The 12,735-nt window shown below is 42.7% G+C and overlaps 1 protein-coding gene across 16 annotated transcripts in view; it reads left to right on the top strand.

The window, feature by feature from the left end:
• Positions 1-12,735, top strand: part of ARHGAP10 (Rho GTPase activating protein 10) — a 390,783-nt gene that overhangs the window by 165,424 nt on the left and 212,624 nt on the right. For all 16 annotated transcript variants that reach the window (XM_055550841.1, XM_055550840.1, XM_055550839.1 and 13 more), the window contains 2 exons: positions 3,620-3,726; positions 6,477-6,571. In XM_055550841.1, the coding sequence (XP_055406816.1) occupies positions 3,620-3,726; positions 6,477-6,571 (202 nt within the window). The remainder of the gene's footprint in view (positions 1-3,619; positions 3,727-6,476; positions 6,572-12,735) is intronic.

Raw genomic sequence — 12,735 nt, 5'->3', positions numbered from 1 at the left:
GATGTTGGCAATTTGATCTCTGGTTCCTCTGCCTCTTCTAAAACTAGCTTGAACATCAGGAAGTTCACAGTTCATGTACTGCTGAAGCCTGGCTTGGAGAATTTTGAGCATTACTTTACTAGCGTGTGGGATGAGTGCAATTGTAGAGTATACTTATTTTGAAATTAAAGCACCCCACAATGCTTTCAGACTTTCGACAGTTTGGTCTTACTTTAATGATGAGGCTGTTGCGGTTTACCTCTTCAACTGTGAAGCCTGATTGCTAGTTAGGAGGAGGAGTCGTGGAGAAGGCAATGGCAACCCACTCCAGTACTCTTGCCTGGAAAATCCCATGGGCGGAGGAGCCTGGTGGGCTGCAGTCCATGGGGTCACGAACAGTCAGACATGACTGAGTGACTTCCCTTTCACTTTTCACTTTTATGCATTGGAGAAGGAAATGACAACCCACTCCAGTGTTCTTGCCTGGAGAATCCCAGGGACGGGGGAGCCTGGTCGGCTGCCCTCTATGGGGTCGCACAGAGTCGGACACGACTGACGCGACTTGGCAGCAGCAGCAGCAGCAGGAGTGGTGGGCTTCGCAGTGGTGCTAGTGGTAAAGAATCCCCTCCTGCCAACGCAGGAGACGGAAGAGACTAGGCTTCGATTCTTGGATCAGGAAGATCCCCTGGAGCAGGGCTTGGCAACCCACTTCAGTGTTCTTGCTTGGATAATCCGATGGCCAGAAGAGCCTGGCGGGCTACAGTGCATGGGGCTGAAAAGTCAGCCGTGACTTGGGGACTGCGTGTGCACACGCAGGAGTGGTGTGTGAGAATGTTCCTGTATTTCCTGTTTCCCTCCCCTCTACCCTTGACTGTAGTTAGGCAGCTTTAGAGTTTTCATTTCATTTGCCAAGTGTGACTCTTGGAACCGGATTTCCAAACTGACCAGTTTTGTAGCAGAGAGACTCGGGGAACAGCCATGTGACTGGGTGTTCCTGTTACATGCAGTGGGAAGAGTGGTGGACCTTTTTCCATTTGCCCTTCTTTAATGTGGGCTTAGTCTTAGTGTCTCATGAAGGACAGTTACTGGCATGGCAGAACTGTAAAAATTTAATTTTTTTTAGTCGTCTTTTTCCTCCCCCCAAAAAACTGAAAGGCAATTTATTTTTACAAATTTTGGTTGAATGGCAAAATCATGTCATTTCTAAAGGTGCTGTTAGGAACAACAGCTATTGAGCTGTGTATAGAGTGAATATTTCATTAAAAAAAAATTTTACTGCAGTATAGTTGATTTATAATGTGTTATTTTACAGCCAAGTGAGTCAGTTATACATATATTTGTTTTCTTTTTCATATTCTTTTCCATTGTGATTTATCATAGGACACTGAATACAGTTCCCTGTGCTATGCAGTGAATGGGACCTTGTTTATCCATCCTATGTATTACTAGTTTGCTAATGTCAAGTTCTCAACGCTTTCCTCCCCCTCTAATTTTTTTAATCTTTTTAACAGTCAAGTGAAAAATGTCACAAGAATCTTTTTTTAGACTTACAATTGTTGGTTAACTTACTGACTTTGAGAGAGATGGGGCTGAAATTGGACCGAAAAAACCACAGTGACAGAACTCTTCACTTATTAGCTGTATGCCAGGTGCTGTGCTAAACTCTTTATCCATCTTGTTTTATTTACTGCATTAAGAACCCTTATGAATTGTTCTGTTATCACCCCATTTACCAGTGAGAACACAGAAGCACTGAGGGGTTAACAACACTCCTTCAATCATGCACCTCCTCAGTGCTGGAACTGTCCGAGGATAGAGTCTGTGTTGGGTTTCCCTTGTGGCTCAGCTGGTGAAGAATCCGCCTGCAATGCGGGAGACCTGGGTTCGATCCCTGGGTTGGGAAGATGCCCTGGAGGAGGGAACAGCTATCCACTCCAGTATTCTGGCCTGGAGAATTCCATGGACAGAGGAACTGCAGGCTGCAGTTCATGGAGTCGCAAAGAGTTGGACACGACTGAGCGACTTACACACACACACCACACACACGAGTCTGTGTTGAACTCTCTCTGTCATATTGCCCGAAACTTGGATGGTGTGAAAAGCCATCACTAATCTCTGTGCTTAGGGCTGGTTAAGTGGGGGTCCGGTGGAGTCAGGAGGGGATGGCAGCTTAATCAGTGAAGCACCTTGATATCTGGGCAAGAGATTCTGAGGTTTGGCTTTGCCATTTGGTCTAAGCCTAAGATTTTTTTAGATTAAAAAGACAGTAATATACTTATCATCTCTTGAGGTATTTTTCTTGGTGTTGAATGAAATACCTATGCAGTATTTTTATGAACCATAGAACAGAGTACACATGCTTGCTATTGATCTCACACACACACACACACTGAGGGTTCCCAAACTCTGGCCCAGCACTAAGGATGTTTTGAGGTGAGGTTTATTGTGGTCTAGTAAGCCCTTTCATCTCCCCTCCACCCAAGGTGGTATAATTCATTTTTCCTAAAGCTAAATGCATTTCTTTTAAATGAGTCCTTTCCCCAACTCCTAAGTTTGTTCTTTTTGATTTTTAGGTATAAAAAATCTATATTTTTAGGCTTTATTTATATTTTCAGCTGCGATGATGTTGATAATAGGTGTTGACTTTTTTTTTTTATTTTAATGTCCTTTCTTGATAAAAGAAAAAATTATCAAACTGAATGGGACCTCGCTTTTCCTTTGCTGTGATGGAACCGTTCTAGGTCTCCCGACTTGGGACCATTTTCTTTTAAGAGCTCTGATGGTTGTAGAACTGGCCAAGCAAGAGGTAAAAAGTGGTTCCAAAAATGTTCTGGTGCACATGTGGACAACTCACTCTTCTGTTCTAAACACGTCATTTAAATTTAGCTGTACTTTTGGCTGCTCTGGGTCTTTGTTGCTGCGAGCGGGCTTTCTCTAACGATGGCAAGTGGGGGCTGCTCTTTAGCTGTGGTACGCAGGCTTCTGTTACAGAACGTGGACTTAGTTGCTCTGAGGCATGTGGGATCTTCGTTCCCGGACCGGGGATCAAGCTCTTGTCCCCTGCATTAGCGGGCAGATTCTTAACCGATGGACCATCAGGGAGGTCTCATACTTCATTTTAAAGTTTACCTTCGACATCGTTAGTAAGGATAGCTGCTTACAAGGTGCTTTAGTGGGCTTAAAGCACTAGATAGATTTATAGTCTACATGCTTTTCTGCACTGTGATTCTACAATTCTATTATTTTGAGAGGCCAGAATTGAATCCAAAACCATCACATATATCTGGTGGCATTCTTGGAATTCTCATGAGCTATTCATACATAGACAAAAATAAAAAAATGTGTAGTTTACAATTAGGAGATTTTCATGTATGAGATAGCAGTCTAGCAGATTATGTGAAAAATATGTCTTTAAATTATTTATTTGTTGCTGAGAACTGTTAGGACCTTTTCTCAAACTGTCTATATGAGCCCTCTTATTTCCCCTAGCTTTTCCCTTGTCTTAGATGAGCTGTGTTGCTGATTTGTTTCCTTGAGCTGTATAAGTTGCCATTTCTGGCTTTTTTCTCTTTAGCAATGTAGAGTTTTGCATACCTGTTTGTTTATAAGGAAACATGTAAAGTTCTGTTTCTTGTTGAAGGGCCTCCTCCATTCGGTTCCAGCTGGGTCAAACACTACTGCATGTATCGAAAAGCGGCCAAGAAGTTCACCATGATCCCGTTTGAGCACAGATCCGGGGGGAAACTTGTAAGTGTTTCCTTTTTATGCTTTATACTGGCTGTGAGGTGGTCTTTGAGGGCATCATTTTAATGGTGTGTCCATTCATTAATGATAAATACCTTCCATTTTGCTTTTAGAATGAAAAGATTGTTTTTTTCCCTAAATAAAATTGGCCAGAAAATAATTCCTGTATTTTCTCAATTGCTGGCATGTGGTTTAAAAAAAATATTTTAAAAATGTTTATTTGGCTGCCCCAGGTCTTAGTTCTGGCATGCAGGTCTCTTATGTGTGGGATGTGGGCTCTAGTTCCCTGACCAGGAATTGAACCCAGGCCCCCTGCCTTGGAAATGCAGAGTCTTAGCTATTGGACCACCAGGGATGTCCTGTTGGCATGGATTTTTATGGTCAGGTTTTTTTTTTTTTTTTTTTTTTTTTAAGAAAGAATTATTTGATGTCCCTGTTACTGGAAGATACAGTTAATACCTTCAGCATGCTTTCCTGACTCAGGGGGCTGACTGCTCAGGATTTATGGGGGAGGCCTGACGTTGTACGTGGTGGTGGTGGTTTAGTTGCTAGGTCGTGTCCAATCTTGCTATCCCTGCCATGGGGATAGCCCTCCAGGCTCCTCTGTCCATGGGATTTCCCAGGCAAGAAGGCTGGAGTGGGTTGTCATTTTCCTCCTCCAGGGGAATCTTCCCAACCCAGAGATTGAACCCATGTCTCTCACAGATTCTTTATTGACTGAGCCATGTGCACACATAAATTCACATAAATGAAAAGATTACAGAGTAGATGATCTGTAACGAAGTTTGCTGCTTTTCATTGACTTGAACCTTCTCACTTAGACACTCACCATTTAGTTTACACCTCCTGTAGAAATAAACTCCACAGCAACTCGTGATACAGGAAATGTATGCGAGAAGCCCACAGGAGCTGTCTGGGTGGAAAAGGTGGTCTTTGTTTTAAAGCAGAAGCTGTAGCTCTTAGCAACAACAATAGTCAACACAGAGCTCCTCTCACTAACATTGACTGTAACTGGTGACACATTTTAAGGTTAATTCACTGCTTGCTGGGTGGATGAGCATAATTTTGCTTCTGTGAATACAGAATTAACCCAAGTTCACTTCTGTTTACACGTACTTTGCATATTCCTGAAAACTATTTTAAGCTGCTTATAATAGAAGCACATTTTTGTGATATCAAAATACACATGGAAAATCGTGGCCATGGTAAAGAAGAGGAAGCCAGGATGTCACCCCTGGAGGGGGATGGCTTTTGTTGTTTTTGTGTGCCCCCCCCCCTTTTTTTTTTTTTAAAGATCACATTCATTTATTTTTGTCAAATGTAACTAAAGTTTAATGGATACAGTCAGGAATAATTTGTTAAGAACATATCAGACACAGAGAAGGCAAAATTTGTTGGTAAGTGAAGCATCAAATCTAATAAAAGAGCAAACTCCAGGAATGATCAGCAACTGTGCGCAACTCATTAACCAAATGCTCATGATTACTTTATACCTCTGAGGGCCACTGATATGATCAGAAGTTGCAGTGAGAGGATAAATATGGATTAGCTTCTGTATCTCTGTACACTTTTTCCAGTTTTTACAAATTTTATATTTAATGGGAGGATAATTGCTTTACAATGTTGTGTTGGTTTCTGCCATACATCAACGTGAATCAGCCATAGATAAACATGTGAACCCTCCCTCTTGAACACTAACTCCTATACTCTTTAATGACAAACCGAGCATGGGGTTGGAGTGCGAGTTTCCCATCAGAGCCGACTCAAGTCCCAGGACACATCTGCTTAGTGGTGTCTTTCTGTTTTAGCCCCAAACAACAAATATATTTAAAATACGATGACTGATATTTTGAGTGTTTTTTACATCTGAATGCTGGTTTAATATTAGAGATCTTCACATTCCAGAAAATACTAAAATATTCCAGAAGTGTTTTTCAGACTCTTACTGAGTTTCTTACAGTTTCTTACTGAGAACCTGTTTTTGCATTGCTTCTGTCTCCTGTTTTCTGCTGCTTTTTAAAGCTCTTGGAGAGGGTGGTTAACTGAGATAAAATGGTACCATATTTAACTGAACACTCAGTAAAGGTAAATTCAAGGTGATTCACTGAGGAAACAGCAAAGCCCATAGATGTGTTGAGAAGATCCCCAGGAGAAGGAAATGGCAACCCACTCCAGTATTCCTGCCATGCATGATCCCCTAGACAGAGGAGCCTAGTGGGCTGCAGTCCATGGGGTTGCAAAGACCTGGGCACAGCTGAGCACACACCCACATAAATGGAATGGCTCTAGCTTGAGATGATCACAATGGCTGATCCAAGGTCCTTCGTGTACTTTTAGGTAGATTCCTATGGAATTAAAGTTTTCGTAGGTCAGAAATGGTTACCTGTGGGCTGTTTCATGTGGTATAATGTAATGTGAAATGCAAACACATTATTATTTTTTTTTTTAACAAGAGGGCAATAAGAATAACAAATATAGACATGTGGAAACTATATTGTTAATCCACCTTTTAAAATTAGCACTCATAAGGTCTGGTTTAAGGTTACTGTAATTGAAGCAGCGTCTAAAAAATCTTAAGAAAAGGTCAGTGACAGAAATGGCTACAGTTCGAAATAAACTGGTTCCAAAGAGAACAGAATAGAGGAACCTAAAATCTGAACCTTGCCTCCCCTCCCCGCTTCAAGTATAGGATACGTAACTCTGTGTATGTGTATACTGTAGTGTTTGAAAATGCTTAAAATGATTCTTTGCAGGGGGATGGAGAGATCTTCTTTTTGAAAGAATGTACCAGGAGACATACTGACTCCATTGACAGAAGGTTTTGCTTTGACGTGGAAGCTGCTGACCGGTAAGTTATTGGAATTTCTGGACTTCATGGAAGGAGTCGTTTAAGAAAATCATTTAAAAAATAGGTAATTGCAGCTTGGATTTCTGTGGCCTGGGAGACGGTTATCTTTCTGTTTTTCCAAGCTGTGTATTCACTGTGGGCTGTTCTGTGTTGGTCACCGCGTTTGGCTGTGGAATGATATAGCTTAGTCTTGGCCGAGGTTTGCAGTCACTTTAACTAGTGTTGTTGCTTAAACAGTGACCTTGGAGGGTTTCATTGTTGATCCAAGCCTCCTTTTCTGACATTAAAAGTGTGAGGCGTGAAGATGAGGAAGTAGGTGATGGAGCTAGAAAGAGGTGGTTGTGGCTGTTCACACACAGTAGTATTCATTTTTGTGTGTGGGAATTTTCCATGTGTATATGGAAAGGTAATAGAAGGTCACAGGCAAACTCTGTTTATTCAAAGACTAGTTATCTTTTTTTTTTCTCGTGATATGACTTTTAGTTATAGAGATTCTTTTAGTTAGAAAAGAATCTTTGCTGGAGGGAAAGAAGTGAAAAAAAGAAAAACAAAGCTCATTTGTCAATATTACTACCTGTCTGGCATTTATTTCTGTGTCCTTCCATAGTACTAAGGAAAATCATGGTGCTCATAGAATAGTTCTTTTTTAATGACTGATGATGGTATGAAGGTTTCTTGCCAGCCCTAGTTATGGGCAGCAATGGTCTCTAGATAATGATGTTTCATGTTTGTATAATAAAAGTTTACAATATGAGATTTTTTTAAACACAAGTTCATTTCAGATCAGGACCCAAGAATACAAAAATAATGTTTCCTCTTCCCTCAGATGATATAACTGAGTCTATGGGGTTCATTCAATAAATATATTGAAGACCAGGTACATAAAAATGTGTGTTTATGTATCATGATAATATGGTAATACAATGAAAAGGACAAATGGTTTAATAAGCCTTTTGCCAAGACTGTAAAAAAAGAGAATGTCATTGTAAAAGAGGTTAAATTTCAAGCCAGTAAGGATAAGTTAAAAAATTTTAAGAAGAGATTCGGGCTGTATAATACAACTTGAGCGTAAATATGTATGCTGTAAGCATTGACTGAGTTTTCTGTACGTACCAGATAGTGTTATGAATTCTTCTCTTCTTTACCTCATTTTATCCTCAGCCCAGCTCTGTCAGGGTAGACATTATGCTTCTCATTTCATGATGAAAAACCGAGCCTTATGTGGTTCTCCTAAGGTCATGTAGCTAGTAAGTGGAAGAGCTGAGATTTGAATTGTTGCATTTGCCCCTGGAGCCCAGGCTCTTAACTGCTCTGCTGCAGGCATCAGAGTATAACTGTGTAAGTGTGTTGCCTCTGAAATAGTTGACAGAGGTGAGTCAGCAGTGATGTCTTATCAGAAAATGTGTCAAATGAGGTTAATCTGCATTTCTTTGAAAGGGTAATTCTAGTACTTCCATTTATTGTTTTAATTTTATTTTAATTTTGTATTGATTTTTCCCAGTCCTGTGTTTTCTCTAAGACCTTGATCATGCCAAATGCTCTTCTTCATTGAGATCCTTATTGCAATAACTATTGAATTGACCAAAAAGTTTGTTTGGGTTTTTCTGCAAGATGTTATGGAAAAACCTGAACAAACTTTTTGACCAACCCAGTACTTTCCACCCCTCACAAAGGTTGATGAGTGGTTACTGTGGAGTTACTTTCATAATGATGGTATTTTGAATGGAGACCCTCAGAACTGGGGAAGACGTTAGAGGTGATCTATTCTAAAGCAGAGACGTTACTTTGTCAACAAAGGTCTGTCTAGTCAAGGCTATGGTTTTTCCAGTAGTCATGTATGGATGTGAGAGTTGGACTATAAAGAAAGCTGAGTGCAGAAGAATTGTTGCTTTTGAACTGTGGTGTTGGAGAAGACTCTTGAGAGCCCCTTGGACTGCAAGGAGATCCAACCAGTCCATCCTAAAGGAGATCAGTCCTGGGTGTTCATTGGAAGGACTGATGTTGAAGCTGAAACTCCAGTACTTTGGCCACCTGATGCGAAGAGCTGGCTCATTTGAAAAGACCCTGATGTTGGGAAAGATTGAAGGCAGGAGGAGAAGGGGAAGACAGAGAATGAGATGATTAGATGGTATCACCAACTCAATGGACATGAGTTTGGGTAAACTCCGGGAGTTGGTGATGGACAGGGAGGCCTGGCGTGCTGTGGTTCATGGGGTCACAAAGAGTCAGACACGACTGAGTGATTGAACTGAACTGATTTTAGTCATTTTCAAACTGCTCTATAGGGATGTCTTTTCAAATAAAAACTTTACACTTTTAGGCATATATAAATCAGAAAAAAAGAGAGTTCCCTTATTAAAGTGAGGTAGGGGGCCTGGAGGGCTTCCTAGGTGGCATTAATGGTAAAGAATCCACCTGCCAGTGCAGAAGACATAGATAGTTGGGTTCAATCCCTGGATTGGGGAGGTTCCCTGGAGGAGGGCATGGCAACTCATGCCAGTATTCTTGCCTGGAGAATCCCATGGACAGAGAGGAGTCTGGCAGGCTGCAGTCCATGGGATCACAAAGAGTCAGACACGACTGGAGTGACTTAGCATGCACGCATGCTGGGGACCTGGATCCTTACCCTCTCAGCTGCCTTCTTCTTGAAGAAATCACTGATTTACTTCCGTTGATGCCCAGAGCTGCTTTCTGGGAACTGGGTGGAGGCAGACCAGTAATCTAGTTTACGTGATTCAAGAAAGGCATAGAGGATCTAACGTCTATAATGATAACTGAAGGTGTATTTGGAGTCAGCTGGGATTGATTGAGACACATTCCAGGCAGAGTGATTAATATGTGTAAAGTTCTGGAGACAAGAGAGCGTGGTCCATGTGAGGTCCCCCTGGGGATGGACACCCAGCACCACTGGAGCAGAGAGCCGGGGAGGATGGAGGTAAAGCTCGACAGTGGGGGTCAGGGCCTGACCCTGAGGTTTTGAGCTTAATGTATTAAATGGTTTTAAGCAGGGCATTGAGTGGTAGGTTCCTGTTTTTCAAAACCCACTGTGGCAGAGTAGAGAAAGTTTAGAAATGGCAGGAATGGTTGGAAGGGTTATGGTTTGGTGTGGTGGTGGCAGAAATGGAGGCCAGAGTGTCTGTCTGAGGAAGACTTGTAGAGAGAAATTTATAGAAACATTGGATGTTAGATTCCGGGGTGAAGGAGGAGAAGGTTTCTGGCTTGTGCAACTAGGTGGTGCCGTTTACTACGATGGGAGAAGCAGAAGGCACAAGGATGGAGGAAGATGGTGCCTTCAGTTGTGGGCCTGTGAGGTTAGCTTGCTGTGGGCCGTTCAGTGGTACACGTAGTAGGCAATTGGGTGTAGCCCTCGGCAGCTTCAGCAGCACTGGACTCGAGCTGACCTTGGACCTCCTCCATCCCGTGACTGTCACCGCAGGGAAGCAGGCTGGTCTTCCCCCAGTTGGGGCAACCTGTCCGCTTTCAGCCGTTGCACCTTACAGAGCTATTTCCCACTGTGGCTTTTGTTTCTCCATCCATTCACATGGTTTCACCCTCAAAGTCTCTCTCTCTACAGTCTGTTCTCTTCTCATTTGTTTCCGTGTTTGGAACTGCATGCAGACTTCTTAAGTTCCTTATATCGGTGTGCCTTCCTTTTACACTTTCCTGGGTGATTTCAGTGTCACCTCAGGTAATTCGTAGGACTTTGCTGCTTTCTCCCTGGATTCCTCTCCTTCAGGCCTCTGTTCCTCCCCTTCCCTCAGCCATTTCCTGTCATGCTCACTGCTTAGATCTTGTCACCAGGATGGGTACCCCGTCCGCCATCTCAATTGTGAGGCTTCCTCCTTCCAACACCGCCTTCTCTTCTTCCCTGCTTACCCTTCCCTAGTAAGTAGTCTTTGCTTACAATCAACTGATCCTACTTTTCTCAGCCCCTCACACCCTCACTTCTTTCCATGTGTGAATGGAATTTCAGTGTGTGAATTTGTCATTTGTTAAAGTCACTCTTTTCACTACACTCAACTCCATTGCCCTTCTCTGCCTTGATTAGACTTGTTTGTGCAGCTCTTCCTGGAAAGGTGTATTCAGTCAAGTTCACTGGGCTGACTTCAGAGTCATGACCACTGGCCTCAGATAGGCCATTAATCCTGATCACAAAGCATCTTCCATTTTCTTGGTTCCTTCATTCTCCTGGTTGATGAATATTTTATATTTTCCCCTCTCTCTAAGCTTCTGGGACTGCCTCCCTTTCCTGATGATTTTGTGTCCCGTTTTGCTGTGGACTCTGTGACCTTAGAACTCCTTTGAAGAGCTCTTCCACTGAAATGGATGCCCGCCCCTTCCTCAGCGCCAGTGCCCCGCCTTCCCTCCGCTGCCCTGCGGACCGCAGCGGCCAGCCTCTGTCCAGCTGTTTCCATCCCCTCTTCGCCTTCCCTCGTTACTTCTCCCGGATGTCACACAAGTAGTTCGTCTTTTGCTTTCTCATTGACACCTGTTTTTCCCTTTCTACTGGACGACTCCCCTCAGTGTACAGAACACTCTTAATTTCATCCATATTAAAAAAATACCGCCGCCATCACCAGTGAAAGCACCCTGTCTTCCCTTTAGTCTGCTGCCCATGTTTCATTTCTCATACGTAGCAGAAATTCTTTAAGAAGCTCCTATATTCGGGCCTCCCGCATATTCAGGGCCCCGTCTCCTTCCTCCTGCTCTCTGCGCGCCGTTTCTCGGCGGGCCCTCCCCTCCACCCTCCGCTGCATGTTCTGTGAGGGTCATGGTCTCAGAGCGCCGCCTCCAGCGTCAGTTCTCAGTCTTCCTGTTCTTTGCTGGCGGCAGCGTCTGATGTGGCCGTTCACCTTCCCCTCTGTGATACCCTAGCTGTACTTGGCTCAATAACCTCACACCTGCTTGCTTTTTCTCCCACCCCACTGGCTTTTCCATTTTTAGCTTCCTTTGCCAGATTTCCTCATTTCCTGGACTTTTTGTTGTTAGAGTTCTCTGGAGCTCAGTATTTTCTTTTTTTCCTTAAAAATTTTCTTTTTTTACCAAAGCATAAATTTATTTAATTTGATTTACAGTGTTGTGTTAATTTCTGCTGTACAACAAAGTGACTCAGCTATACATGTGTGTGTGTATATGTATATAGTTCCTCTGTCCATGGAATTCTCCAGCCAAGAATACTGGAGTGGGTTATCATTTCCTTCTCCAGGGTATTTTCCTGACCTAGGGGTTGAACCCAGATCCTCCTGCATTGTAGGCAAATTCTTTGCTATCTGAGCCACTAGGGAAGCCCCATATATATGTATGTATGTATCTGTATCTATCTATCTATCAAGATCTTCATGACCCAGATAACCACAACGGTGTGATCACTCACTTAGAGTCAGACATTCTGGAGTGCAAAGTCAAGTGGGCATTAGGAAGCATCAGTATGAACAAAGCTAGTGGAGGTGATGGAATTCCAGTTGAGCTATTTCAAATCCTAAAAGATGATGCTGTCAAAGTGCTGCACTCACTATGCCAGCAGATTTGGAAAAGTCATCAGTGGCCATAGGACTGGAAAAGGTCAGCTTTCATTCCAATCCCAAAGAAAGGCAATGCCAAAGAATGTTCAAACTACCACACAATTGCACTCATTTCACATGCTAACAAAGTATTGTTCAAAATCCTCCAATCCTCTAAGCTAGCCTTCAGCAATATGTGAACCGAGAACTTCCAGATGTTCAAGCTGGATTTAGAAAAGGCAGAGGAATCAGAGATCAAATTGCCAACATTCATTGTGTCATAGAAAAAGCATCTACTTCTGCTTCATGAGTATGCTAAAGCCTTTGACTGTGTGGATCACAATAAACTGTGGAAAATCCTGAAAGAGATGGGAATACCAGACCACCTGACCTGCCTCCTGAGAAACCTATATGCAGGTCAAGAAGCAACAGTTAGAACTGGACGTGGAACAACAGACTAGTTCAAAATTGGGAAAGGAGTACATCAAGGCTGTATTGTGTCACCCTGCTTATTTAACTTCTCTGCAGAGTACATCATGAGAAACGCTGGGCTGGAAGAAGCACAAGCTGGAATCAAGATGGTGGGGAGCAATATCAATAAACTCAGATATGCGGATGAAACCACCCTTATGGCATAAAGAGAAGCGGAATTAAAAGAGGCTC

Source organism: Bubalus kerabau, chromosome 16, assembly GCF_029407905.1.
Source record: "Bubalus kerabau isolate K-KA32 ecotype Philippines breed swamp buffalo chromosome 16, PCC_UOA_SB_1v2, whole genome shotgun sequence".
Lineage (NCBI taxonomy): Eukaryota > Metazoa > Chordata > Mammalia > Artiodactyla > Bovidae > Bubalus > Bubalus kerabau.
The sequence above is the reverse complement of the archived record's forward strand: the minus strand, read 5'-3'. Positions and strand labels throughout refer to the sequence as shown.